Source organism: Brienomyrus brachyistius, chromosome 18, assembly GCF_023856365.1.
Source record: "Brienomyrus brachyistius isolate T26 chromosome 18, BBRACH_0.4, whole genome shotgun sequence".
Lineage (NCBI taxonomy): Eukaryota > Metazoa > Chordata > Actinopteri > Osteoglossiformes > Mormyridae > Brienomyrus > Brienomyrus brachyistius.
In genome coordinates, this window is record NC_064550.1 from 6739025 (window position 1) to 6765927 (window position 26903).

At 42.4% G+C, this 26903-nt stretch overlaps 2 protein-coding genes and 2 non-coding genes across 4 annotated transcripts; 3 read left to right on the forward strand and 1 right to left on the reverse strand.

The window, feature by feature from the left end:
• Positions 1-211: 211 nt before the first annotated feature.
• Positions 212-7512, forward strand: LOC125712501 (endoplasmic reticulum membrane adapter protein XK-like). Its single transcript, XM_048982627.1, has 3 exons — positions 212-1099; positions 4628-4887; positions 6414-7512. Exons 1-3 carry the CDS (start codon positions 780-782, stop codon positions 7238-7240), a joined length of 1407 nt encoding a protein of 468 aa, XP_048838584.1. The 5' UTR covers positions 212-779; the 3' UTR covers positions 7241-7512.
• Positions 7513-11205: 3693 nt separating this feature from the next.
• On the forward strand, positions 11206-16957 carry nox1 (NADPH oxidase 1). Its single transcript, XM_048982626.1, has 13 exons — positions 11206-11281; positions 11453-11548; positions 11638-11748; positions 12270-12354; positions 12750-12895; positions 12996-13177; positions 14156-14282; positions 14480-14572; positions 14680-14921; positions 15362-15524; positions 15776-15922; positions 16162-16286; positions 16631-16957. Exons 1-13 carry the CDS (start codon positions 11237-11239, stop codon positions 16755-16757), a joined length of 1689 nt encoding a protein of 562 aa, XP_048838583.1. The 5' UTR covers positions 11206-11236; the 3' UTR covers positions 16758-16957.
• Positions 16958-21710: 4753 nt separating this feature from the next.
• trnak-cuu (transfer RNA lysine (anticodon CUU)) lies at positions 21711-21783 on the reverse strand. The gene has a single exon. It is a non-coding gene; the product is annotated as a tRNA-Lys (tRNA).
• A 113-nt stretch (positions 21784-21896) lies between these two features.
• On the forward strand, positions 21897-21970 carry trnan-guu (transfer RNA asparagine (anticodon GUU)). Its single transcript has one exon. It is a non-coding gene; the product is annotated as a tRNA-Asn (tRNA).
• The last annotated feature ends 4933 nt before the right edge of the window (positions 21971-26903 follow it).

The window sequence follows — 26903 nt, forward strand, 5'->3', positions numbered from 1 at the left end:
TACTTATGGTTAAGGTTAGGGCTGGGTAGGGGTTAAGGGTGTCGTGATTGGGATCAGGGTTTTTCTCATAGACATGAATGGTTGTTCACTTGCGGTTCGGTCCGCAGCCAGACACCTGCTTTATAGGGCGTGGAGTCGTTGGACAGAGTGAGATTATAATGAAGACACAACTATTATCTGTTTAAAAATAAACCCCATCAAACAAAATTGAAGAATAATAAAACCAAACGTTTACATGAATATACCGCGATCTTAACGATGTCGTTTCTGAAAATGAAAAACCACGCACTATACCCTTATTTTTGTAGTATTTGGTATAAAGCGATACTGAAACATGGGCACTTATTAAAAGAAGACGTCACGTCGTTCCGCTCCGTGAATGAATGTCCTTCCAAACCAGGAAACATTCAGCTTTCGCAGCATATTTAACTTTTTCGTTACTGTGACAGTAGATGGGTGGAGTTTACTGACATTTATGATCACTTTCGTCTTGCTTCGCAACATGGGCTTAACTATTAAATGCTAAAATGAGATTTTTATAGCAAGAAATATGCGAACGATATAGTAGCTTTAGCGCATTGTACACAGTTTTGAGTCACTAAAACAGTTTCTTTAGCAAGTTACTTAATCGTTCATTGTCGAGACAGGTGCGGTATGGAAAAGTTAGGGGCATTCAGATGTATGTGAGGTAGTAGATGTCTTATTTATCATCGATTTGTGTTGATTTTTTTGCTTAAAAAACATTGAAGGGTTGCAGTTCTTTAGTTTTAACGTCGGAAATGTGCGAGGACATTAACAAAGGAAGCCTGGATGCAGAAGAGCCTTACTTTAAGCATGTTACCGGCGTTAATAAGGGTCCCCCCCCGGTTAGCGTCATGATCGCGACCGCGCTGTATGTCGCCGAGCTGGTCAACGCCGCGGTTCTCTGCAAAATGTACAGCGACACCAACGACCGGTTCTGGATGGGCTTCACCATCACCTTCATGCTGGTGCCGTCTCTTGTGACACAGTTAACACTCACTTTCATCCATCGAGACTTGGAAAGCGACCGTCCACTGGTTTTGTGTTTGCATCTCCTCCTATTGGGACCGCTTATCAGGTACGGTAATATTTTTATTGCGTTAAAAATAATAGCAAAAGAACGAGAGAATGAAAGTTGAAGTTCACCAGATTCAAATTCTGCTCCACCAGACATGTTTGGACTTGAAAATGTGGACATTTCTGCACATGTAAAAACTCAACCCACTGCCGTGACACCATGAACTAAGGCGATGTTTACACACAAGGCTGTAAGAACTTGCGGGACTGGAATATCTCGCAATTACTCATTTTTACCAGTTCGTGCTACTCAAGAAATTCACTTGAAGTGCCTCAGGGTATGTCATTCTCTTCATTGACTAATATAGCATTCACTGTTGTACAAATTAAAGCCTCCAGACACTTCTGTGTCAAATGCAGATGATGCATTATGTGCCATTTGCATAAGTACAGGTCCATAGGAATTCTTTAATTTTCACATATAGTGTCTCGCTTTCCTTTGTGACATATGCGTATACAGGTGAGAGTGAATCCTGGAGGGGGGGTGCGTAGCCTATCCTGGAGGCTATGGGTGCAAGGCTGGGAGAAAGCCAAAATGGGGCACCAATCTCTCATAGAGCACACTTACACACCATTCCCTCACACATGCATTCCTATGTGCAATTTGGCAACGCCAACTAACCTCAGTGTGTTTTTGGACTGTGGGGGGAAACCAGAGTATTCAGAGGAAACCCACGATGACCCAGGGAGGATGTGCAAACTCCACCCTCATAGGACTCTGGCAGAGACTCGAACCCTGGTCCTAGATGTATGAAGCAACAGTGGTACCCACTGTGTTATCCCTTATTTGCCACCGTTTGATCCTTTTTTTCCGAAGGCGGGGGGGCGTTGTGTAAGGGGCATGCTTGAGCAGGGCTACCAACTTTGTTCAGCTGGCTGGAGTGACATATTCGATAATTCGAGACAAGCCTGCACACACATGCACACGCATTTACATGCGTGTAACAGTTTTATTACCTTGCAAATAGACTGTAGGGATTGCAAACCGCTCCATCGCTTTTGATGTGGCTAATTTTAGGTTTACAATGGAATATGATAGATTTGCTGCAAGATTTCTTGTGAGGGCCTGAGAGCTGGCAGTCCTACTCAAGGGCCGAGAAGTCATGTGACTATTCTGCCAACCACAGGACTTACACCAGCAAACAGAAGCTGAACCAACCCGGCTTTGCTGATCACTTACTTGACAGGCAGGCAGAGTAACCGCTATACTAACAAGGTTAGCAAAGTACTAGGATGTATTTTTGACATGGCTGTCTGGCTCGCCCATTGACCTTCTCTTGGCTTAATAGTGATTGGGTTTGATTTTGAATCTCTCTAAAATGAATGGTAACTCCACCATACTATTTTACCGCTTGTGGAAGACTTTGAAATCAGGTTAGTTTGTTAGGTGGAGATTATTCCAATATTAGTATTAATAATAGATTAGAAATGAATCCTGCGGATCTTACCGTCCTGCCGTTTGAGCTACGACAACCGCTCCGCTGCTCTTGACTGTGGATGTTTAGAGTTTTCCAATTATCTATTATTAGAAATACCTGACGTAGAACTTCTATATTCTTTCTCGACTCTTATTCTGGTGTGTGTTTAAAAAAAAAAATAAATAAAAAAATAAAAAAAAATCTACACTACTCAATGGAGTTCTCAGAGATAGTATTCATAGCTTGGGTCCTTATTGAGCTAGCATTGGAAATTCATTGCAGAGTCTCAAAGCACTTATGTAAGTCGCTCTGGCTAAGGGCGTCTGCCAAATCCTGTAAATGTAAATGTAAATGTAAATAATAATAAGACAACGTAATTATAATAAACGGCTAGACTTCAAAGTTAAAACATTAATCAGATCATTTTTTTTCTTGTTCATCTCTGTTTCATTATGGCCCCAGCCAAATATGTCACAGGGTGGATTTCGCTGGACAGTACATGCATATTTTGTGCTTTTAAAAGTATTTCTCATTAGTGAAGATGTCCATTTTCTATTGGTGTTCTATTGGTTTTGCTGATAAATGTAGGAGCCTTTGGAGTTGAGCTAAAAGATAATGCACTTTAAATGCTTCAATTTGGTTTATAAGGTGTCAAGTAATAGCTTATAAATGCCCATGAATTTAACTCAAGGACAGTCTATCCATATGAATTGATAATTATCTTTAATCTACTGACAACTCATTTACTCATCAGAGTAGTAGTGAGCCCAGGGCCTGTAAATTACATTTAAAGCAAACCCCTTAAAAGTGAACTGACACTGAACTTTAAATAGAATGAAATACTTTAGCAAATGAGTGATGTGAAGTGTGAGAGAGAGGCGTGTATGTGTTCGTGGAGGTGCAGCAGCCCTGTGAAGTCTCTCAGTTTGGCATGAATCCTGCGGATCTTACCGTCCTGCCGTTTGAGCTACGACAACCGCTCCGCTGCTCTTGACTGTGGATGTTTAGAGTTTTCCAAGTAGGATTTTTAGGACACGCGCATTTTGTGACTGTTCTCATTCTGCTCTTAAATAAATGTCACAGAAAAGGTTGCACCGAGCAGACCTCTCCATATACAACAGGCATGTTCTATAATGTACTCAAAGAATGACAGAACTACAGTTCGCAGTCGTTAAATGGTATAGACCTCAGGTCTGAGATCGGTGCTTTACTGAGTCATTAATGTTATCAGCCAAAATTCACTAAAATCATATCATTCTTGCCAGTGAACTTTATTTTACAGTGATAAAGGTTTATGTGTCAAACCTTCTGTCATGCTGCCTGACAAAAACATGTCATTTTTTGGTTTGTCATTATACTGTACACACAAAATATAGTGTTTTCTGCATTTTAGTTCAGACGCAAAGTCAAAAAACGTCCTATGTTTTTGGAACTGGCTGTGCCTGACGAGTTCAAAATAAACTTGTGATGATTGTAATACATTACAGTAATAAAGTAAGGAAAGCTTGGTTACCGTTCTGCCTGCATGGGCCTAAGTTCCTGTCACAAGAGAAGCTATTGGCATTAAAGTTATTCTTTTACTTACGCCTTGCTTATTTACAAAGCTGCTTTTCAGCAGCTAAATGCATTACGGGAGAAATTCAAAAGTACTGTCTTCAGCAGCAGTTCAACAGGTGATGTGAAGCGGTGAAGTGCTGAGTCGACGCTCTGAATCGACGCACTGAGTCGACGCACTGAGTCGACGTGCTGTTACATGCTACCCCAGGTCTAAGATCGTAGCATTACAAGTTGATTTTTCAGCGATTGAAGATTCTGCTTTTTTCTTGAAATAGTAACTGACATATGAACCGACTTGCTTCTTGATTTTTTATTATTTGAGAAGAACTTGTTTCTTTTTCTTTGGATGGTGATAATTTAAAAACAGGAAAACAACACGAACGCTTATAATTCTTTGAGAAAGACAGTCCAGCCCAAAGTTTCATTCCTTTCCTATCTTGATAACAGCGGTGAAATTACTTATCGCCTGAGCTCATTTCAAGGGAAATAATCAGATAGATGCTTATGTCATATTCTCATTCATGGAGGGATTTCTTTGTCTTTTTTTATTACAGGTGTATTGAGGCCTTAGTGATATACTTCCAGGCGGGCGAAACTGAGGAGCCGTATGTCACCATTTCCAGGAAGATCAAGCTGACGGGAAGACAGACCACGCCCACGGAGAGGGAGATCAGCCAATCAGAGCGCAAGCTGGCGACCTATCGCAATGCTGCCAAACGCTCCGCCATCATCCAGGCGTTCCTGGGCTCGGCACCACAGCTGATGCTGCAGCTGTACGTCAGTATCCAGGAGAAGTCCATGCTCCCTGCCCGAGGTAAGGCCTGTCATTACCTATCATCATGTACACTTTAGGACTGGAGCCTCAGATGTACGGCCCACAGGCCGTAATCGGCGTGATGAAGGTTTTAATCCAGCCCTCAGCACAAAATGACATTACAACACGGATACACTTATTTGACCAACCGCACATTAGAATTTTAAAAGTTAAAAAACATAAACTGCTAATATTAGTTTTGCCACCTGGGGGCAGCATTTGTTATATTTTTACATATTTAGCACACATATTTGTCCAAAGCGACATACAAGTTAGACCAATAGCACATTACAAACATTCAGGCCATTGAGGGGTCGACTGGGCATTAGTGCGGCTCGGCTGAACTTCCGGGTGTGAGCAGGACTAGAGTAGGAGCTACACAACAGCTTCTAACAAAGCAGGACCCTAATAAAACTACTTAAGGACCAGAAGAGCAACATTCAGGGATTGTAAAGAGGCTTCAGGCCAGTGCTTCAGGAGTGCTGGCTTAAAAATGCAATAGACACATGTTTTTTTAAATCACCAGAGGACGTGCTTGTGCAATAGCGACATCATCAGCTGATGGTGAGTTTGTGAGCACATGTAAGGTCACAACTGCAGGAATCACATGTCCTGAGAAAGTTCACGCGTTTAGCAGCATAAGGAGGTGGAATACAGCTGCAGGCAGAATGCGCATCTCCTGCTTTTATGTGTGTTATTTGTCTGTCGCTGCTGGTTGAATACATGGCAGCTGTAGGGCTAGCTTACTGTAACGGAAATCGCAAAAAGGGGAAATTTGCTTTATTTACCGTCAGAATTTGTTGCCACATACTGTTAATCATGCATTATACTGGTAATCACATGTTTCGATCAGCAAAATGAATGTTCTGGTGAGGGTAGCCTGTACTGGAGAAGCCAGTCCCAGTGTGCATGAGGCATTGCCATCTGCTTATCCTCAGTCAGTGATTTATGATCAACCTGTTTCTGTGTTCACGATGCACCTCACTATTGTGATTCCTATACATATCAGGAAGAATAAATGTGCCATTGGCTTGTTACATACAGATTTTCTCAGTCAAGCCCACTTAAGACTCCAACATGGCTTTTTAACAGAAATGAGTCTGACTCGAGCTGCACGGCGGCGCAGTGATCAGCACTGTCGCCTCACACCTCGGGCACTTGGGCCGCGGCTCCATGCGTGCAGAGTTTGCATGCTCACCCCGAGGCTTCTTCTGACTACTTAGTTTTCCTTCCACAGTAGCATCTGAGATACAGACACCCCATGACCCTGAATAGGGAAAATGGCTTCAGGAAGTGGATGGATGGAGTTTGACACGCATGGTTTAGGGTAACCGTAGTGTGAATGAGTAGCGCGGCGCAGGCGGCAGACCATGCAAGAATGGACACAAAGAAGGAAGCCTTCGTGGTGCCGATTAGCTGGCTGCCGTCCTTCAGAGAGCTGTGTTTGCGTACCCGTGTGTGTACTGCGCTCTTCTGCCATGCCATCTGTGGCTCCTCATCACTTGTCCTGTGCTTGTTTCTTGCAGTGTCCCTCATCACCATAAATCTCCTCTCCATCACCTTTGGCACCCTGGTCTGCAATGTCTTAGCCATAGAGATCAAATACGACGACTATAAAATCCGCCTGCAGCCTCGTGCCTACGTCTGCATGGTGCTGTGGCGGGGGCTGGAGATCGCCACCCGCACCATAGCACTGGTGCTCTTTAGCACGGCACTGAAGTTCTGGGTGATGCCCATTGGATTCTGCAACCTGCTAATCTTCTTCACCCTTCCTTGGGTGCTGTTCTGGAAGAAGAGGGCATCGCTTCCTGACTCACTGGAGAAAAACCTCAGCAAGTTCGGCACCATAGTTGCACTCTGCCTGATTACGTTCCTCTACGCTTGCATCAACACTTTCTGCTACTCGGCAATCCAGCTGGACCTGGCCCATCGGGACCTGATCGAAAAGCGCATGAGCTGGGTCCAGATCGCCACGTATTACAGCCTCCGCTTTGCGGAGAACACCTTCCTGGTCGTCATGTGGTATTTTTTCAAGTCGGACTTCTACGAGTACATTTGCGCACCGATGCTTGTGCTCCAGCTGGTGGTTTGCTACATCTTGGCTGTGACTTTCATGATGGTCTTCTACCAGTACTGTCATCCCTGTCGCCACCTCTTCAGTCACAACGTGGCTGACTGCCTTCGCTGCGCCTGCTGTCAAAGAGAGACCGGGCCAGCAGTGCCCGTTGACGTCATCGTTTCTGATCATGTGACGGAGGATGACAGACCATGCCTGTTTGGGAACCGCCGGTACACCAAGACGTGCTCAACTGTTGGCATTTTTCCGCTGCTACCTGCAGTCCGAGTCCCGTGAGAGCCATTCCACTTTGTAGGAAGGGTCGGTGTTTTTAACTTTTGTACATTATTTACATTTTCCACATGGACTCCCACAACTTGCAGGCTAATGTCACATAAATGGCCAAATTATATGACTGTCTGTTATTCAGCGCATTAAAATATGACCATGCCTCTGAATTTCTGAAACATTTGTTGTTTAATTGCTTATCAATGTTTATAGACAGCAACATTGTTCAATGTAATGTTGCAAAAATGCACTACGTAAATAAAAATGAATATACTAATTAAGTGGCTTCTCGTGGTACATAATAACCTCGTAATTAAAGAAAAGGGTACAGGCCTGATCCACAGCTAATGGAAGCACTCGTCTGAGGTTATTCCTGCCAAACGGAGCTTCAACCAGTTATTAAATCCTTGGATTCACTTTGTCCAGCCCACACTGTGTATGTTTGAATGGTATATTCTGTATGTACAAGACCAATACAATCATTTTTGTCTTATTAATTAGAACCAATTTGTTCATTATTGTAACTTAAAGATCAGATCATATTTTATGACCAGGTAATTCAGACAACCAGGTAATTACAATAATAACAAGCGGCTCATGTACTATTTGTTGCATCTGTATTGTCTTCCAATCTCAAACACAGACAATGCAAAATATGTTGGAAATAAGAAGAATACTTTCATTATGTAAAGGACTAGATACTGCTTAATAATTCAAAAAGGGAATAATTAAGTTAAAGAAGCTTTTCGATATGAAATGATAGGGGTCGTAAGAACATTTGCCCCGACTGAAGGATGTGTATGTACAGCAATACGTACAAAAGTGGATTCGATTTTTTAAAATTGGTATTGAGCTCAATTTTACATTCATTTTTGATCTATATTGATCCTGATATTGATCTTTTCTTTACACAAGATAACCTAAGGTGAGAAAATGTAGTGGCACACTTGTTTAAGCAGAATGTGTCAGGGTCGCGCTGGTTAAACGGGTGAAGCGCACGGACAGGCAGGAAGGCAGGGAGGAAGCAGGTAGCCGCAGGGACGGATTATGTGGAACTTGTAGCAAAGACGTGTTACGATCCTATTTTCTTGATCCATAGGAAAATAGAACAAAAAAAACTCACCAGTTAATTTAATCTTGGTTAATTATAAATGGCAAAGGAAAACACTTTACTAAAACCTAGAATGTGTACTTAAGCAAATCCCCCCCCCCAAAAAAAAAAAAAAAAAAAAAACACACACACACAACGTTCCACAATTGTGTTGAATTTTAACAAGTGAGGTCATAGCTCTATGCCAGTAAGTATCATATGTGGGTGCAGTATGTTTGAACAGTCTTTACCAGGAACAATCACTGAACAATCATTTTGTCCCATGATAAAAAAAAAAAAAACTGACCATCAACAGAACAGACCTGGCGATTATACAAAATAATTAAAGAAATATAAGGATCACTGGACACCCCCATCCAGGCTCCTCCATCCTTGACTTACGCCCTTCATCTTACATTTCAAACTACTAATGTCTAGGCCAGAAAAGAGACAGAGCACTGTGTAGCATAGAAATGTGTCTATTTCTGTGCCAGAATATTACAATAGATGAGTCACACAGTCTTCGTACATTTCCCCACTGACTGGTCCTCATTACACCGGCCAAGTCCTACAGATCGACTGCCGAAAATCAGTGTGATGCCTTCCAGGGTTTATGTCCATCTCCGACCGACACGATTGGTCGCCGTAGGCCCCGCTTTGACTGATTTAGCATAATACATCGGCTTCGGAGCTAGCTCGTGAAACAGAGCTCTCTGATTGGGCCGTACCTCGAACTTCACCACTAGTCTTGCCGGTGTATTCTGCCACAAATTTTCACGATTGATGGCAGCCAACGTCAGCTGACGGGAGCCGACCATTCCTCAGATTTCTTTAGAGACAGTCAACAGTCTCGCATCTTCAAGCCATACTGAGTGAACAAATTATTAAGGGGCCTCAGACATATATAATCTCTGCCTCCAGTTCCCAGAAGACTTAGATAACTCGTCTGCTTTCACCAGTTTCTCAGTATATGAATGTACACATATATTTCCCTGCCTACTTAGGCTGACACCAAATCACAGTTTGACTCTGAAATCAGATTTGTTCAGCAGTTCACGTTTAACATAACTGCAAAACTTACAAATGACATCAAGAGCATTTTGTTAAGGGATGAAACAAAACAGCAAACACAGAATGTCATTTATGCCATCGGCCTAAACCGTGGACATCTTGAGTTTGCAGGGCATGCGCTTTGCCACCATTAAATCTGAGTGGGATGTGCCCCCCTCACATTTCATAATTATTCGCTTGGACCCCCCACATTTAACATAAAATATTTGTTTTATGCCAGTGTGTCCCCCCCACATTCAAAATGCTTCTGATGCCCCTGACCTGGAGGAATTTAATATCTTCTTCTTGACCTCTTATCCTAAGTTGATAAAAGTGATAAAGGACAGATATTCTCATTTATCAGAGAAGTATTTCTTTCTCTGTATTTTTTCCCCACACCTTTTAGTGAAATACTTCCGGGCAGAAAGGAGCTAACGATGCCACCAGGGTTATGACTGCTTGTTTGGATTTTGTCTGAATTTTAACCCCCTTGTCCCTCTTTTAGCCTCCTTATCCTCCTTTTAACCCCCTTGTCTTCTTTGTAGCTCCCTTGTCCTCCCTTTAGCCCCCATTTGCTCCTTTTATCTTCATTCTCCTCCTTTTAGCCCCCGTGTCCTCCCTTTAGCCCCCATATGCTCCTTTTATCTTCATTCTCCTCCTTTTAGTCCCCTTGTCCTCCCTTTAACCCCCATGTGCTCCTTTTATCTTCCTTCTCCTCCTTTTAACCCCTTGTCCTCCCTTTAGCCTTTAGCCCCATGTGCTCCTTTTATCTTGCTTCTCCTCCTTTTAGCCCCCTTGTCCTCCCATTAGCCCCCATGTGCTCCTTTAATCTGCCTTCTACTCCTTTTAACACCTTGTCCTCCCTTTAGTCCTCATGTTCTCCTTTTATCTTTCTTGTCCTCCTTTTAACCCCCTTTTGCTTCCTTTAGCCTCCATGTTCTCCTTTGGATACAGGTGTGATCCATTTTCGAGTCACTCCGGAGGTCACCCTATACCTCACCATTTCCAGGAAGATCAAGCTGACGGAAAGACAGACCACGCCCACGGAGAGGGAGATCAGCCAATCAGAGCGCAAGCTGGCGACCTATCGCAATGCTGCCAAACGCTCTGCCATCATCCAGGCGTTCCTGGGCTCGGCACCACAGCTGATGCTGCAGCTGTACGCCAGTATCCAGGAGAAGTCCATGCTCCCTGCCCGAGGTAAGGCCTGTCATTACCTGTCACCATGTACACTTTAGGACTGGAGCCTCAGATGTACGGCCCACAGGCCGTAATCGGCGTGATGAAGGTTTTAATCCAGCCCTCAGCTCATCAAAGGATCTTTGATACTTTAGGTTGGGTGACTTTTGCTAGGTACACATAACCCGCAAGCCTACGTCCCTGAACCTTACAGCATCTGACGCCACAGATATATGGGCTTTCGTCCATGCGGCCACCTGCCTGTCATGTCATCAGGCACCATAAAGCACCGTGAATGACAATGCTGCAGTATTGTTGCTGGAAATAGATACATCAGAGGCAAAGTCCTTTATGAGAGATTGACTGCATCTCTGAGACAGTCACCAGAGCTAAGGCCGTGTAGGTAATTCCCAGATTCGCTGCACCGAAATGCGAATTTAATATCTTTTTCCTCATGTCTGTCATCTTATCCTTGTTTGTATACGTTATAAAAATAATAATACATGGTAGGTTCTTGTAAGAGGAAACGTGCCGGAGTTTCCTGGATGTTGCAATTTGTTAAGGTACATTCCTGTAAGGTTGGCTTGGAGGCAGCTCATGAGTGAGGCGGGGTTTGTATACTGCAGCTCATAAGTGACTCTTCCATCCTGTCTGTCAGCCACTATTGACTGCATCAGCCCACAAACATGGGCAACTGGATCATAAACCATGGACTGTCCGCTTTCATACTGGTAAGTATTTATTTATACAGAAAATGTTATATTTGACAGTAATACGTCTAAGAGGCAAGTAAGTCACAAATGACCAAAGAACTGATGTTAATATCATTAGTCTGTTAAAAAATATATAGTTATATTATTAGACTGATATAGCAAATTAACATGTGTCTTTGTGTCCAACAGATTGTATGGATGGGGATCAATATATTCCTGTTTGTGTACTATTACCTGTTATATAACACTGATGAGTCATTTTTCTATACACGCCACATTCTATCGGTGAGTACTACCGAAAGTATTAATAGTGGATTAATAATAGTTACAAACGGCGATTCTTCATTCCGACGTCATTACCTTGCCTGTTTCAGGCAGCGCTGCCCTGGGCGCGCGCTCCCGCCGCTGTCCTCAACTTCAACTGCATGCTGATCCTGCTGCCTGTGTGCCGCAACCTACTCTCTCTGATTCGGGGTTCGTTCATGGTGAGTCGCAGCGGGACGTGACACTTCCACACATGCCGTTGTCCCAACTTTTGCATAGTGCTGCTCTTCCATGGTTCACGTCGTATTTAACTCTACAGTATGTAAATGGTTAGTCGGTGTTCTGACTGTAGTTGTCTGTCCAAAGAAAATGGACAGTGCTGAATAATTAAAGCCTCGAAAATACATTTTGCACATCAAGATGCTTGTTGGAAATTGTTATACTACAATCAATATATAATATGACAAAATATCACTATAATACTTAACAGGAAAAGAAAACGTAACTTGTAACCATCATTTCTTATCTGATTTATAGTGACATGGAGTCACCTGATTTAGTTTTAATCAGATTTAAAAAAAACAATGTTTCTTGTTATTCCTGTTTTTTGTTGGAAGTTATATTTCACGAATTTGTAAAGATGGGCGCTTTCTTACTTTAGGTAGAATGACATGTACTGCATACGTCATGAGCCCTTGTCCGTAATCATAAAAATAAAACCTTTTTTAAATATTCTCTCCAGTGTTGCGGAAGATCTCTAAGAAAATCGCTGGACAAAAACATTACGTTCCATAAGTGTGTGGCGTACATGATCGCATTAATGACAGGTATAAACGATTTCGCTCCATTTCCTGAAATGTCACAAAGTTACACATTTCCCCCATATATGAGACGTGCCACCAGGTTTCATTGCTTTAACGAAGCAAAACCTTAAAAATATATTTATCTGGACCTTAACTGGAACACTATGTCAAAGTTTTAGAGATTTTCCCACCATCTCAAATTGAAACTATTCTATTGATTTCCAAATGAACACTGACACATACAATATTTCAATCACAATACCATAATTATATGTTACATAATTATATGCACTGATGCATGATTTCAGATCTGGTTGTAAAGTAAATATAAGAAGACGTTCAAACTTGTCTTGCTGAAGTGTTTGCATATGTGATGGTTTAGTTACGTTTTATATATCGTTTTTCTTTGTGTTTGGCAGCTGTGCACACTATTGCTCATTTGCTAAACCTGGAGTGGTTCAATAATAGCCGGGATGGAGAGTATGACACTCTGAGCACGACACTGTCGGATCTTGAAGACTCGGAAAATGAGACCTACCTCAATCCCATCCGCTCAACCTCCACTGTACGCAGGGTCTCGTGCATTCACGAATTTATTCCCACCTGTCACAATTTTATGTCCAGAATTTGTATTATTTTGACACTTTGATGTCACTTTGTCCCAGACACCAACCTACGTAGCATTTACTACCATCGCTGGGCTCACGGGAGTCGTCATTACCCTGGCACTCATCCTCATGATCACCTCATCCATGGAGGTCATCCGGCGTAGCTACTTTGAGGTCTTCTGGTACACCCACCATCTCTTCATCGTTTTCTTTGTAGGGCTGGTCTTCCATGGAGCTGGGTAAGATTTTACATTTAGCAAGATAAGATAAAGTAAGCGATGACAAGATGAGAATCTCTCTTTTCACTTCACTGAGCAGCGAAATGTCACCGAGCGGCATTCCGGTCTGCTGTACAGCACATACAAAGAGTAGCATGGATAAAGAGTAGCGACAGAAAACACATGAATAGACACAGAACGCACAATATCCTAGTAATTTGAAACCACAAGCATATGTTCAGTCATGATCGTGCAGAGCACGGACCGGAGAAGCAGGCGAGGAGAAATCGCGAATAAGGGTTTTAATCGAATTTAACTGGAGAGGCAGATAAGACAGATACGTCATAACACTACAGTGACAGAACTGGGGGAAAAGACTCTGACTTGGACTTAAACACACCAAACTAAAGAAGACAATAAAAAAAAAGCTGATAAACACGGGGAATAGACACGGGGTTAACGAGGGGGCGTGGCACACAGGAGGATCAGACGAGCGGGTCATGACATACAGTATAATATATCCATCCATCCATTTTCCAATCCTATTGGGTCACGGGGGGTCCAGAGCCTATCCCGGAAGCAATGGGCATGAGGTGGGGAACAACCCAGGATGGGGGGCCAGCCCATCGCAGGGCACACTCACACATGCACTCCTATGCGCAATTTAGCAAGTCCAATTAGCCTCTGCATGTTTTTGGACTGTGGGGGGAAACCGGAGTACCCGGAGGAAACCCCACGACGACATGGGGAGAACATGCAAACTCCACACACATGTAACCCAGGCGGAGACTCGAACCCGGGTCCCAGAGGTGTGAGGCGACAGTGCTAACCACTTCCTTCATTGTCATTATTATAAGTTACAATGATACTTCATGCATTTGATGTACAAATTAATAGTAAGGAAATGAAGATAAATTAGATTAAATGAAATAAACAAGAATGTAAAGTATTAAATATATGAAATATTAGAACATAAAAGTCCTCGTTTCCCCTCTCTAGGCGTATCGTACGACATTTAGATACTACTGATCCACCACACAACATTTCCTTCTGCAAAGATCAGCCTCTGAACTGGGGCAACATTCCGGAATGTCCCATTCCTCAGTTTGAGGGGGGGTTTCCTCAGGTAAGACTGCAGGTAGTTTTCAGTGGAATGCAAAGGCTTTGTATGTTACTTTAGAATTTGTAATAAAGGCAAAATACATCTTTACTGCCTTCCAAATGCCTGTCTTATCAGTTTGTTACCCTTTTTATTGATTAAAACATTACCTCACATAACCATTGCTAATTCAAAGATCTTTTTATAACCTCTTGTATCTACAGACTTGGAAGTGGGTATTAGGGCCTATGATTCTATACCTTTGCGAGCGCGTCCTGCGCTTCATCCGCTACATGCAGCCTGTAATGTACAGGAAAGTAAGTGGCAGGTATTGTGTCCTTGAAAGCCTGCAAAACCATTTGCGATGAGGCCCATCTCAGCTGATGCTGGCAAAATACCGAAATCCTCTCCGTCCCTCGTGCAGATCGTAATGCGTCCATCCAAAGTGCTGGAACTGCAACTAGTGAAGAACGGCTTCAAGATGGAAGTGGGCCAGTATGTTTTCCTCAACTGCCCAGCCGTCTCACAGCTGGAGTGGCACCCATTCACTCTGACTTCCGCTCCGGAAGAGGATTTCTTCAGCGTGCACATCCGCTCTATGGGGGACTGGACTGCGAATCTTATCAGTGTGCTAGAGAAACTACCAGAAGGGAGCCAAGGACCCAAGTAAAATACTATATATTTTTTTTAGATAACATCTTATTTGAGGCGGTACTGATTAACCACAAACTATGTCTTAGTTACATATTGAACTCGTTAATTCATCATAAATGAATTAACATCATGTTTCGAGCAGTTACTATATGTTATATTTGTTAATTCTGTAAACCTTTGTGAACTACTGAAGGAAGTATTGAAGGAAGAAGTAATGAATAACACAAGTGAACTACTGATCTCCTGTTTGTTCATCGTTACTGAATTGTGACACATCTCTAGTAGAAAACATAAACTGTTTATGATTTTTACTTCAGTAGTAACTGAGTTATTTCTAAGTATTGAAGTGTTGCCATTTTTTCTTTTCAGCTCCTCGGCATGTAGAAGCCGTGCCGATCTTTATGTTAATATTTATGTAAATGGCCTCTGATGCAGTGCCTTGTTTTTTTCAGAATGGCAGTGGATGGGCCATTTGGCACTGCCAGTGAAGATGTGTTTGATTATGAGGTCAGCATGCTGATTGGCTGCGGAATTGGCGTCACACCCTTTGCGTCCATCTTGAAATCCATTTGGTACAAGTTCAAGGAATCAAATCCAAATCTGCGCACAAGAAAGGTGCTTTACAATTATCTTCGCATTAAGAGCCTTTGTCGAACCTACCTGACTTGTTCAATGTTTGGTTCACTATATGGAAAACAAGAAATTTCTTTTTTAGTTCATTTAATATGAATCATCATTTACAAGAAACCAAGACAGGGGAGGTATTTCCTTCTTCTCTTTGGTTATTAGTTGTCTTAACATCTTTCAAAGCCTCTTGACTCTTTATCTAGGTCATTACTAATCGCATATTTCTCTGTTTTGTTTAGATATACTTCTACTGGCTCTGCAGGGAAACACATGCATTCGAATGGTTTGCAGACCTCTTGCAAGTGTTGGAGAAGGAAATGACAGAGCGAGAGATGAGACACTTCCTCACATACAACCTGTACCTCACTGGATGGGACTCCAGCCATGTATGTACTGCAACCGAACCGCAAAATCCGAGAACTCAAGGCACAGACACAGAACTCTTTCCTGCAGTGAAGGGTGTAACTATGGAGAGTTCGATGTCCCCCCCTCCCCATTCATCATGACAATATGACTATTTGGGGGAGACGTTTTAGTCAGTTATGATTATTGGGGGGTTACAACCCTAACCACCATAACTTATGCTAATGCCTCCAGGGGGTGTCTTTCTTTCGAACCTTTGCAGGCTGCACACGTCACGGTTCATTTTGACAAAGACACAGACGTAATCACAGGTTTGAAACAGAAAACACACTATGGCAGACCAAACTGGGACAAGGTATTCGAACAAATCTGCAACGAAAATCCTTCGTAAGTATTGTATAATCCTTCCTTTTTATTAATGCAGGTATTCTGACTTACAGGCAGCTTATACTTACGAGTGGACTGCCATAAAACCTATTACATAAAAGATTTGGGTTAAATACAGTGGTTCGTGATATCGAACGCACATGCTACTTTGTGACGCTTCTGAGAACATTGCGTAGCTTCAGACTTAGGGATTGGATCTTATTCGTAACCTTGGCACTGCCTGTACTGCCAGTTGCTGGGATTGTCCTTAACCTGTGACATTAATGCCTTAATGCATTTTCCTGAAGACATTTTTGCAAAGCGCAGCCATAATTGATTTCATTTACAATTGGTGACATTGGTAGGTCAACCGTAGGCACATTCTTATGTGGCCCTGAGGAATTGGCCAAGAGGTTGGAGAGAAAATGTGTGGAGTATTCAGATGTGGACCCTCGAAAAACAAGGTTTTACTTCAACAAAGAGAACTTCTAAAGACACTCCAAGGCTTTATTTTTAAGTCTTTGTTTTAAGAAATGGAAGCTGTTGTTACGTTTTTGTCTAGGTGAATTTGTGCATTTGCTTGCTTCCCTTGAGGCGAACATAGTGCATCAATGGCAGTTTTATAATTTTTTACACGAGTGAATTTTACTTTGTCTTTTTCACAAAACATTCTGTTCTTTTCTACAAAACACAAAAAATGTAAATATATATATATATATATAGTAGATTCATCTTGGTGAATTAAAAGGTAAAGGCTGGTTGCCAACCTGTGTAAATAAATGATCTAAAACATTCAAAGTTGTGCTTTTGTTCAATAGTTGAAGTCATAGCTGAATGCCAGTAATTGCCTGACCATTATTTTGGCCCTGTTCAGATGTACTGCCTTTCCCAGATTTGATCACTAGACAAACACATCTTTTTGTCCCATATGACAAAGAAAAAAGAAACTAACACACCTTGTCATGTGACTCCAACAACTTGCAAATATGTGCATGGTAATGAGGAAATCACACCCAGAATTATTGCACACACCCTTCATTGTGGATTTCAGCCAAGTCGCGGATGTCTAAGTCACAGAGACAGGACTCTGCTCTGCCAGGGCTGCCAACTCTCACACATCTGGCATAACTCTCACGCTTCTTCACTCTCATGCTCATGCAAGAAATATTACGGCACATCTATATTATACCATTATAAACTTAAAATTAGCTACATCAAAAGCATCGGCGCAATTTGCAAACCCTACAGGCTATTTACAAGGTAATATAACTGTTGCATACATGGAAATGAGTGCGCAGACTTGTATTGAATTGAAAATCTCATGTCAACCAGCTGACAAAAGTTGACAAGCCTGGCTTTGCACACACCCATCACTGTGGATTTCAGCCAAGCGGCTGATGTCTAACACTAAGTTCACACTACACGACTTTAAAAGTCGTCAGATTGCTGGGCTGTTCACAGTACATGATTCTTAAAGTTATCAGATTGTGCACACTGCAGTACTGTTCACACTGCACGACTACAGGGGGTCACACGCTACAATATCTTTTCACCAGGAGAAACCACTGACAAGTCAGGTCTCCAAACTATGTTTTGCCACAAAAACACATATGTGAATGACACACGGAAAATCACAATTCTAGCATCAACGTGCTACAAACTGTTAAAACACTTTAATAAAATCAAATGACAACACATATGTTTGACATTTACAAACACGCAGCAAATTAATCTTCATATATATATAGAACTTTTAAGAAACAGTACCATGCACCTTTAGCCTTTAGTGTATGGCATACAAAATTCCTATATATGTATATGGCACTAAAACGCCTTCCAGAAAGTTCCACAATAGGCAGAATGCTAGCAAGACCTGTCTAACTCTGTGGCCACAAACTCTAGACATGTGAGTGTGTGTGAGTGTGTGTGTTGGCAATTGCCCCGGGTTAGTTCCGCGACCCCAGTTGGGATTAAGAGGTTACGGTGATGAATGGAGATATATATATATAACCACACACACACACACACACACACATATAAACAGATTAACTTGCAAATAAATAAATGCATGTAAAAATAAATGCATGCCTGGCAGTGCTACCCTACCTAGTGCGCACTGCACACCACACAAAAGCTGCCATAGGAAAGTGTGGTATATAAACAAAATCGTGTAAAAAAAATGTCTAAAGAGTGTATCCAGAGTCTGAAATGCCTGCTGGCTTCTATTATGTGCAGTACTGTACGAAAATTTGGGGGGGCGGTTAGGATAGAGGTATGTATTCAGACAGCCCTCCCCATTCCAGACACCACCAAGACCACCCAACCCAACAATAAGAAAATGAAGAGAATCTTAGTGATACAATAGAAATCGGAGCAGTTTGGGCTAATAATGCATGGGAGCCCATACCTTTCAGTTTCTTATGTTATTTCGTTAAGTTAAAGAGTTCAACACTTTCATACTTTTTAATTACAGATGTATTATCCATCCATCCATCCATCCATTTTCCAAACCGCTTATCCTACTGGGTCGCGGGGGGTCCAGAGCCTATCCCGGAAGCAATGGGCATGAGGCAGGGAACAACCCAGGATGGGGGACCAGCCCATCACAGGGCACAGTCACGCATCAGTCACTCACACATGCACACCTATGGGCAATTTAGGAACTCCAATCAGCCTCAGCATGTTTTTGGACTGTGGGGGGAAACCGGAGTACCCGGAGGAAACCCCACGACGACATGGGGAGAACATGGCAACTCCACACACATGTGACCCAGGCAGAGACTCGAACCCGGGTCCCAGAGGTGTGAGGCAACAGTGCTAACCACTGCACCCAGAAGTATGTATTTTTCATGATAGAAGGTGGTACACTGCGTTGTATATATCAATTCCCACATACATCCAGGTCAACATACGATCATTCTGCCCAACCACACGAGGTTGTCCTGGGTCCAGCATGCTCCTATACTCAACCATTAAAATGTCCTACCTGTTCTTCATTCTCCACATGCATACATGAGCCTTGATGTGAAAAGTAACCACCACAAACACAAAAACAACTGCACATTCTTTAATAAAGTTTCATCGAAATTCAAAGGCAAGTAAACATTGCTTTACATAACAGAAGCTTTTGCAGTTACTTCCAGAGCTGGAGATTTCAGGTCCAGAGAGTACAAATCCAGACCAAGATTTTGTTTCAACCAAATAGTATATAGTATATAAGAGTATAAAGAGTCACAGTGACAGAGTACTCAACTGGTTGGTTGAAACAAATTCTTGGTCTGAATTTGTACTCTCTGGAACTGGAATCTCCCCCTTTGGTAATTTCATCCCACATTTGAAGCACTGATTATCTGAAAATTAAGGAAAGTGGTTCTCTGTCAACGTTGCAGCTCTTACGATATAGCACATTGTCAGGGGCATAATGTGAGGTGTCCCTATTGGCACCCATATGGGGATTTTGGCCGATGCCTATAACCTATATATTATTGTCTAGTATCTCAAATAACCTCTGCATAGCTTAGGCGGGGGGGATAAGGTGGATCTGGCAGCGAAATTTGTTAAACTTGCTGGTGTAGATTAGCAGAATCACATCGTATGATTTTTCTTTTCTGTGGAAAACAAAAGATTGATCAGTGGGTAAGATTTAATCATGAATTAAAAGCATGCCATATGCTGTATAAAATCATCTCACAGGCCGGTTCTTTGGGACTTCTTGTAAGTGGTGAATACGCCGATCAAATCACTCCGTTCTCCACTATGGAAAATGGTCTATTGTCATTATTTTAGCGGTTATGTCTTTAGGTCTTGGTGCTGCTACCTTTGAATATCGATAGTTTGAATATTGTTGTGACAGCGGGTGCCGAAGACGGATGACCCAAATGCAGGCTGAGATGGGGTGTCACCCTTCGCGGGGGAGTTTATTGAGGGAAGGAGGCAGGGTAACGTACGCAGGCAGAGAACAATGACTGAAGGAGTAAATGCAAGGCAGCTATGGCTGGTTTACAAGAGGGCAGGGACAAAAGACTAACAAGCTCCAGGGGCGGCTGATTAACAGCCACGTCCGAGGGAAATGCAGGGAGCAGACGGGCAGGAAGCGGCTGGATGTACCAACTGGCTGCCACCATCAGCTAAGACCGACACATTAGGCTGATACCAATATCTTGATTCTTAACACATATCGGTCAATCCCAGTATGTTAACCGAGATATTGTGCATCTCCACCCACTGGAGGTTAACACTCCGCTAGCAAGCTAGGGGCTTCAGATAATAGATATTTGAACTGCGAGAGGAATTAACTACAAAAGCTACTGTAATACAAAGCATTGGTTATATTTAGCATTAACAATGAATGAGGCAACTTCAAAGACTGATAGATCAAAGTTACTCAGAGTCTTATAACTGCCGAGATTTAAAATTTCAAATGCAGAGTAATATGGACTCTACTGTAGAATTTATGATGGAACTACAAAATCTTGATTTTTATTTTTTTTAAGAACATGCATCTATTACCAAAATACATAGTCAGCCCCTATTTGATGCTTAAAGTCGATCATGAGCTCCATCTCTGCCTGTAGCCAGAGAGAAGATACCTTTGGGGTAATTCAGTAACAGCTCGCTCAGGGGATTTTACATGAAAAACCTGAAATTCTTGAATCAGTACAGAAGGACATTAGACAGAGTGTAACAATAAGTCTTCCATTGTATTGATGTCAAGGGCCAGAAGGTCAACAACACGCTGTCATGCATGGCTGAGGTTAGGATCACACAGCCTCCTTCAGGTACCAAATTATTGCAAAACTTAATTTTTAAAAAATCAAATAAGTATTTCCAAAATTACGAAACAGTGAATAAATGTCACACTTAAAATGTTTCTTGTACAACTGATTAAAGGCTGGATTGCTGTTATATTCCATGATTTCACCCTTAAAGCCATGAACTAGACCAGAGGCCCTCTTTGGGATGAAGGACTGCTTTGCATCTCGACCTTCTCCTCTTGTATATGATACCAGCCTTTTTACAGGGTAAGACTATCAATTATGTTAGATTACAGCCAGACAGGAGCCACAACATAAAACAGCAAAACAGAAGATGGTGATGAAAAACTCCCCTGATCCTCCTACCTTGTGGCAGCCAGACTGCTCAGTCTTTGTTTGTGATCTGCATAGACTGGCACCTCGCCTTTTGGTCTCCATAGGGAGTGATGGTGCGTTCGATTATTTCACTCCTTGCCACTATAATGAGCAGCAGGGCATTTTCAAGTGAGCTGCACGACAGCACGGACATCCACTTGCATGGGAGAACACAGCGCATTCACCACGCAGGCCACGGGTCCTATCTGGCCTCTCACAAGAAGGCAGGGTGAGTCACGATCAAGTTTTATTGACGGCGTGACTCTTCATGTTCACGTCCCGGAGGGTGATGGGCTTCTATGCAGCAAGAAGACAGCGCCCAGCGTGGGGCTCGAATCCACGACCCTGAGATTAAGAGTCTCATGCTCTACCGACTGAGCTAGCCGGGCCAACACACAGACGTCAGGGCCTCTGGACCAGCAACTTTCTGAACCGGTTCTCCGCTGCGAAGTGCCTTCTGACTCCGAACCCCATAAAGCACAGCTGTGCTCATGTACTCGCTGTCTCCGTGGCGCAATCGGTTAGCGCGCTCGGCTGTTAACCGAGAGGTTGGTGGTTCAAATCCACCCGGGGACGTGCTCTCTTTTTCCTCTCTGACTTGAAGCGGATGATCTCTCCATCAGTCTCCCTTTATGGTGTGTTACATTATTTCTCTCCGAGTCGGAACTCAGATGAAAATGTCACGAAAAATGTCACCTCCCATCGGAAACATGCCTCTATTATGACGTCGATGTCCGAGTTTCCCCTGTGACGTAATTTTAACATAGCGGCTTACACACTCAAAAGTAATTCTATTTTGTAAATCTTTAAAAATGTTTATTTTGTTAAAGGTATTAATAGTTATTAATGTAATTGCACATGTTTGATTTAGAGAATACCACATCATGATTGTAAACAGTATCCTAGCATGCAATATCAGATTTTTACCAGACTTGTTAGTGTCTTTGTTTGTAGTTTGCCTCTCGAAAAAAGAGCATCTCCATGAATGTACTAAAATATTTTATAAAGATTTTAATGTGGTTTGACTAGTTCATGTTTCTTGTTTGTCTCTTGGAAAAAAATAATCTAACTCTGCTAAAATATAAAGCAACAACACACAGCAGCGTGTTCATGGAGGCAGCCATGTTTGTTCCGAGTTGTGGTAGCTCGGACGGGAGAACGTCGGACGTGATGTCACTCAACTCGGAATTTCCAAGTTCCGAGAGAAAAATTAACGCACGGGACAATACTGCAGTCAAAATCAGTGAATCTTTCTTCGCCAACAGATGCCCCACAGCCGCTGGAGCCCACGAACCTGCCCAACACCCAGTCTATACCAGCACTGAACAGAGCAGAAGCAAGAACACACCCCTGATGAACCCTAGAATCAACTGGGAAGAACACAGAGGTTCTCTCTCCACTCTGCACAGCACTCACAGTACCAGTGTACAGGCCATGACATCCAGCAAAGTCTCAGGAAGTCACACAGGGCAGTAGAACGCTTCATGAAAATGGTCACTCTCACAGAATCCTCACTGCTGCACTGTAAAAATGCCAACAAATAATTGTGTTCACTAGAGTTTAATGTAACACAAACTAAAAAAAAATATGTATTAGAACAATCTAACTTATAATAATAAGTTGGCGGGAAATATAAAAACACAATAGGCATGCTCAATAGGGTGCCCGCTTGAGAAGAAGAGGCATGCCATTCCCTCCGTGATTAACTGGATAACAGGAGATGAAATTGTCATAATACGCTTCACTACGTCAGTTTCATTGTAGGACGTGGGCTGCCTAACAGAAACCTAGGCGAAAAAGGCTGAAAGAGATTGTTGCTTTAAAAAGGTGACGGTCACTGGATATATAAGCTAAGTATGTTATTTGAACTTATTGTAGTATTTACAGTACAACATAACTTATAATGTCTTCATATAGCCGGTTAGGGGTTTTATAAGCAGACACGTCGCTTTGAATTGAAGCATTTGTGTGATTTCTGTCATGTATAAATAAAATATTCTTACAGTAAAATTGAAAACCCTTGTTTTGTATGATCAAAAAAATTATTTGACTAAATGCAAATATCAAAGTCATGTGAACAAAGCTGGTCAGGTTCACTGCATATATAATGTTAAGTAGGCTGAACATGTATCAACTAGCTTCACAATTCAAATAAATAAGTTAAGTTCACAGCTTTGGGCTCAAATTGAGAAAACTCAAAAATCAATTGCGTCATGTTGCCTTAATATTTTGAATTTTTGTAACTTTTTTTTTTTTACAGTGTGGGGACCCTAGCATCAAGACTAGACCAAGAGGACAAAGCTCCCGTTAAACTTGTTAAACTCGTCTTCTAGGCTCAGGTACTTTCCAAAATCACTATTATTGGACCTGTTCCCAAGAAAACAAATCTCGAAACTAGAGATCTAGGAAATGATAAAAGTTATCTTAAATCGTCCTTTCATTTCAAAGACCCCGGAAAGTTTATCATCTTTGTTTTTGTTACCTGCAATGGTGAAAAGAGCAGGGAAAAGGAGAGTGAGATTAGTGTGTCGTCTGACGTTCAGCTGGTCCTAAACTCTGCATACAGACTCAGTGTCGATGTTCATTAGAATTTTTTTACATCCTGATCTTCTCCTGTGACCCCTAATAGGGCAACTGGTCATAGGATTCCGATTGTGCAACAGCGCCGTAGAGGAGCAACAGCACTACAACATATTTGTCAGCTCTGAAGTGTTGGAGCTCGCTGTCATGTTTTCTTCAGAACAACTTTATTTACAAAAGTAGTATGACATGAGATTTCAGAACATAAAGAGAAACAACAGTGTATTTTCCAATTGTTTAGTCCATAAAAACTCCTTTGGTTAATTAAATAAATTTTTTTAAAAATTAATAAATCCAAAAAAAAACATTCTTTGGGTAGTCAGTGTTACAGAAAACGAATGGGAAATGGCCTCCTGTGGATGTAAGAGTGGAATTTTTGAAAAGTAAAGATTGTGTCACCTGAATGTTGGTTAGAGGCTACGCTGTTAGCTCTTCAGATAACATTCTGAGTGTGCGTCACAAAAAATATCTGAAGGAACAGGATTTAATTTGAAGGGCTAAAGAGGGGTGTCACGCCCGGCTCGTCCGATCCTCGTTTGTGCCACGCCCCCCTGATTACCCACGTGTGCTTCCCCGATCGTACCCAGCTGTGTCCGATTATTTTCGCCCAGTCCTGTCTATTTCAGTCCATGTCTTGCCTGAGTTCAATGTCCGTCATTGATGTTAGTCGATGTCTGGTGTTTCCTGCTCCCAGTTCCTGATTAAACCCTCGTTTTTCCCCGATCCTGCCTGCTTTTCTGCCCGTCTGCATTACCTGCTCTCCACCGATCGTAACAAGGGGTTTGCACAGACCCCACAGAAGATGCCAACTAACATATGAAGAGAAGGTCCAGACCTCTGAACTCTTGCTCAGTGGACTTACTGTGCAGCTGTCAGGCACCACGGTAATACTGACTCCTCCAACTGAAGGAATATACTGACCCTCATTCCTGACCAGCTCCCAGGGTTGGACTCCACCTTTTGCCAGTCTAGCAAAGACGTCAGGTTGCATTAAAGGGAGAAATTATCTCTAATTGTGAATATTACTATATTAGCAGCAGCCCTGAGTTTTGCAATCTGCTCAGGCACAGCGACTGACTTATTTAACAATTGCTGATCTCCGCAAAACATGATGACGAATTGCCCAGAACAATATTACCTTCAAGACGTCATTCGTTTAGAAACTCAAAAAAAGAACATATTAAATACATAGACAACTGAATTACTAAAAAGAAAGTATACCGGTATATATTACATAGGCATGAAATAAAATAAAATTATATTACCCACTCAGGAAAACATATTATGGAAGAAAAAAAAACCTGAAATGCAGGTTGGATTCCCCACCCACTAGAAAAATGACATCATCAACATTCTATCCTGTCCAGAACTTCAGTAACTCTGAAATTAGCCTATGCAAGGAAATTAGAAACTCAGACATTACCCCTCTGTTGTCTCTGAATGAATGTTACATTTATATAGCACCTTTCAAAAGAACCACAACACGTTACAGGAACCAATGGGGAGCACTTCATCCACTGGCACTGTATAGCTCCCACCTGTGGGATGCAACAGCAGCCACACAGTAGCTAAGGTGGTGAAGGGGCAGGAGAGAATTCACCTGTTAGATATAGGGGATGATTAGGAGGACAGAATATGAAAAGTCCACAGTGGGCATCAGGGTACCACCCCAACTCATTTGAAAGATACGCAGCAATCTTTTATGACCTCAGAGAGTCAGGACCTCAATTTTACATCTCATCCAAAGGACGGCACCATTTTTGTAGCACAGTGTCCCCATCACTGCACTAGGATCCACACAGTCTACAGGAGAAGCCCCTCCAACACCTCTTGCCCCAGCGGTACAACTTTCCTAGTTGGTCTCCTATCCAAGTACCTGCTTAGCTTCAGGCGTATTACGTAGTCTGACTAGGTGGTGTGGCAGTTGGCAGTTTTTCTCAACCTGGACATTAGGGACCCTCAGACAATCCTTGTTTTTGATCCTTTCTAGTTCCCTGCCAGACAGTCTACATTTTTTCATCCTCCCAGGACCAGCAAGGGAGCTTAAAGTACAGTTTGGGGGTTTCCAAGGACCGATATGAGAAACAATAATCTAACATAACCGTGGCCTACAACCTATGTTGGTTATCACTTAGGCAAGCTAAGGAATCCATCTCCTTTGAGGCCTACCCTCTGGTATACATTTAGATCAGTGGATCTAGAGGAAAACTGAGGAGCTTCAAGATTTGAGAAACCTACTCCGAATTTATGCATCCTGACTGTTCCACCACATCTGACATGACTATACTCTAGCCCAGATTCATCATTCACCCTGACTAAACCCTGAGTAAGTGGGAACATTTCAGCACATGAACTGTAGATTCCCTTTTGTAAGCTGAGGTTTCTGATAAGCAGCCCACGTCCTATATCTGGTGGGATAGCAGTTATCTCAGAATTCCACCATTTCTTGCACAGGATCTGCTGCTTTTCTGCATTCTTTGAAGCCAAATTTCAGGCATACTCAAGTCTGCTTCTTTGACATGACCACTGTAACAAACCACTAAAGATAAATTAGGGGTTGTCAACCAAGCATGAGGAACGGCGCATCACCAGTAACGTCATTATAGGGCTGCAGGGTACACTCGGACATAGTTATGGAAACGGTCAGTTGTCACTAATGCATGCCAAATGTCCTTCGAATCTGATTCCAATGTTAGGAAACCAGTAAATATAAGGGCCAGAAGGCCTCTGACCTTGACGTTCACGGGTTCAGCTGCCTTTTGTGCTTCTGTTTTTCCGCCTTACACATCGTTCACATGCACTGCAGTTTGCCTGCAGGGAGTCTTCACCTAGGTGATTGCGAACCTTGTGATATGACTTCCCATCTATGGGTTCTAACCTGGATCTCTCACACAGGAGCAAAAATACTGGATGCTCCTACGTTTTGGAA

Excerpts from the sequence above, each read along its gene's own strand:
- LOC125712501 (XM_048982627.1), top strand. The coding sequence starts at position 780 with ATGTGCGAGGACATTAACAAAGGAAGCCTGGATGCAGAAGAGCCTTAC. Across the intron at positions 1,100-4,627 it reads CTATTGGGACCGCTTATCAG|GTGTATTGAGGCCTTAGTGA; the intron begins GTACGGTAATAT and ends TTTTTATTACAG. Across the intron at positions 4,888-6,413 it reads GTCCATGCTCCCTGCCCGAG|TGTCCCTCATCACCATAAAT; the intron begins GTAAGGCCTGTC and ends TGTTTCTTGCAG.
- nox1 (XM_048982626.1), top strand. The coding sequence starts at position 11,237 with ATGGGCAACTGGATCATAAACCATGGACTGTCCGCTTTCATACTG. Across the intron at positions 15,923-16,161 it reads CTGGATGGGACTCCAGCCAT|GCTGCACACGTCACGGTTCA; the intron begins GTATGTACTGCA and ends GAACCTTTGCAG. Across the intron at positions 16,287-16,630 it reads ATCTGCAACGAAAATCCTTC|GTCAACCGTAGGCACATTCT; the intron begins GTAAGTATTGTA and ends TGACATTGGTAG.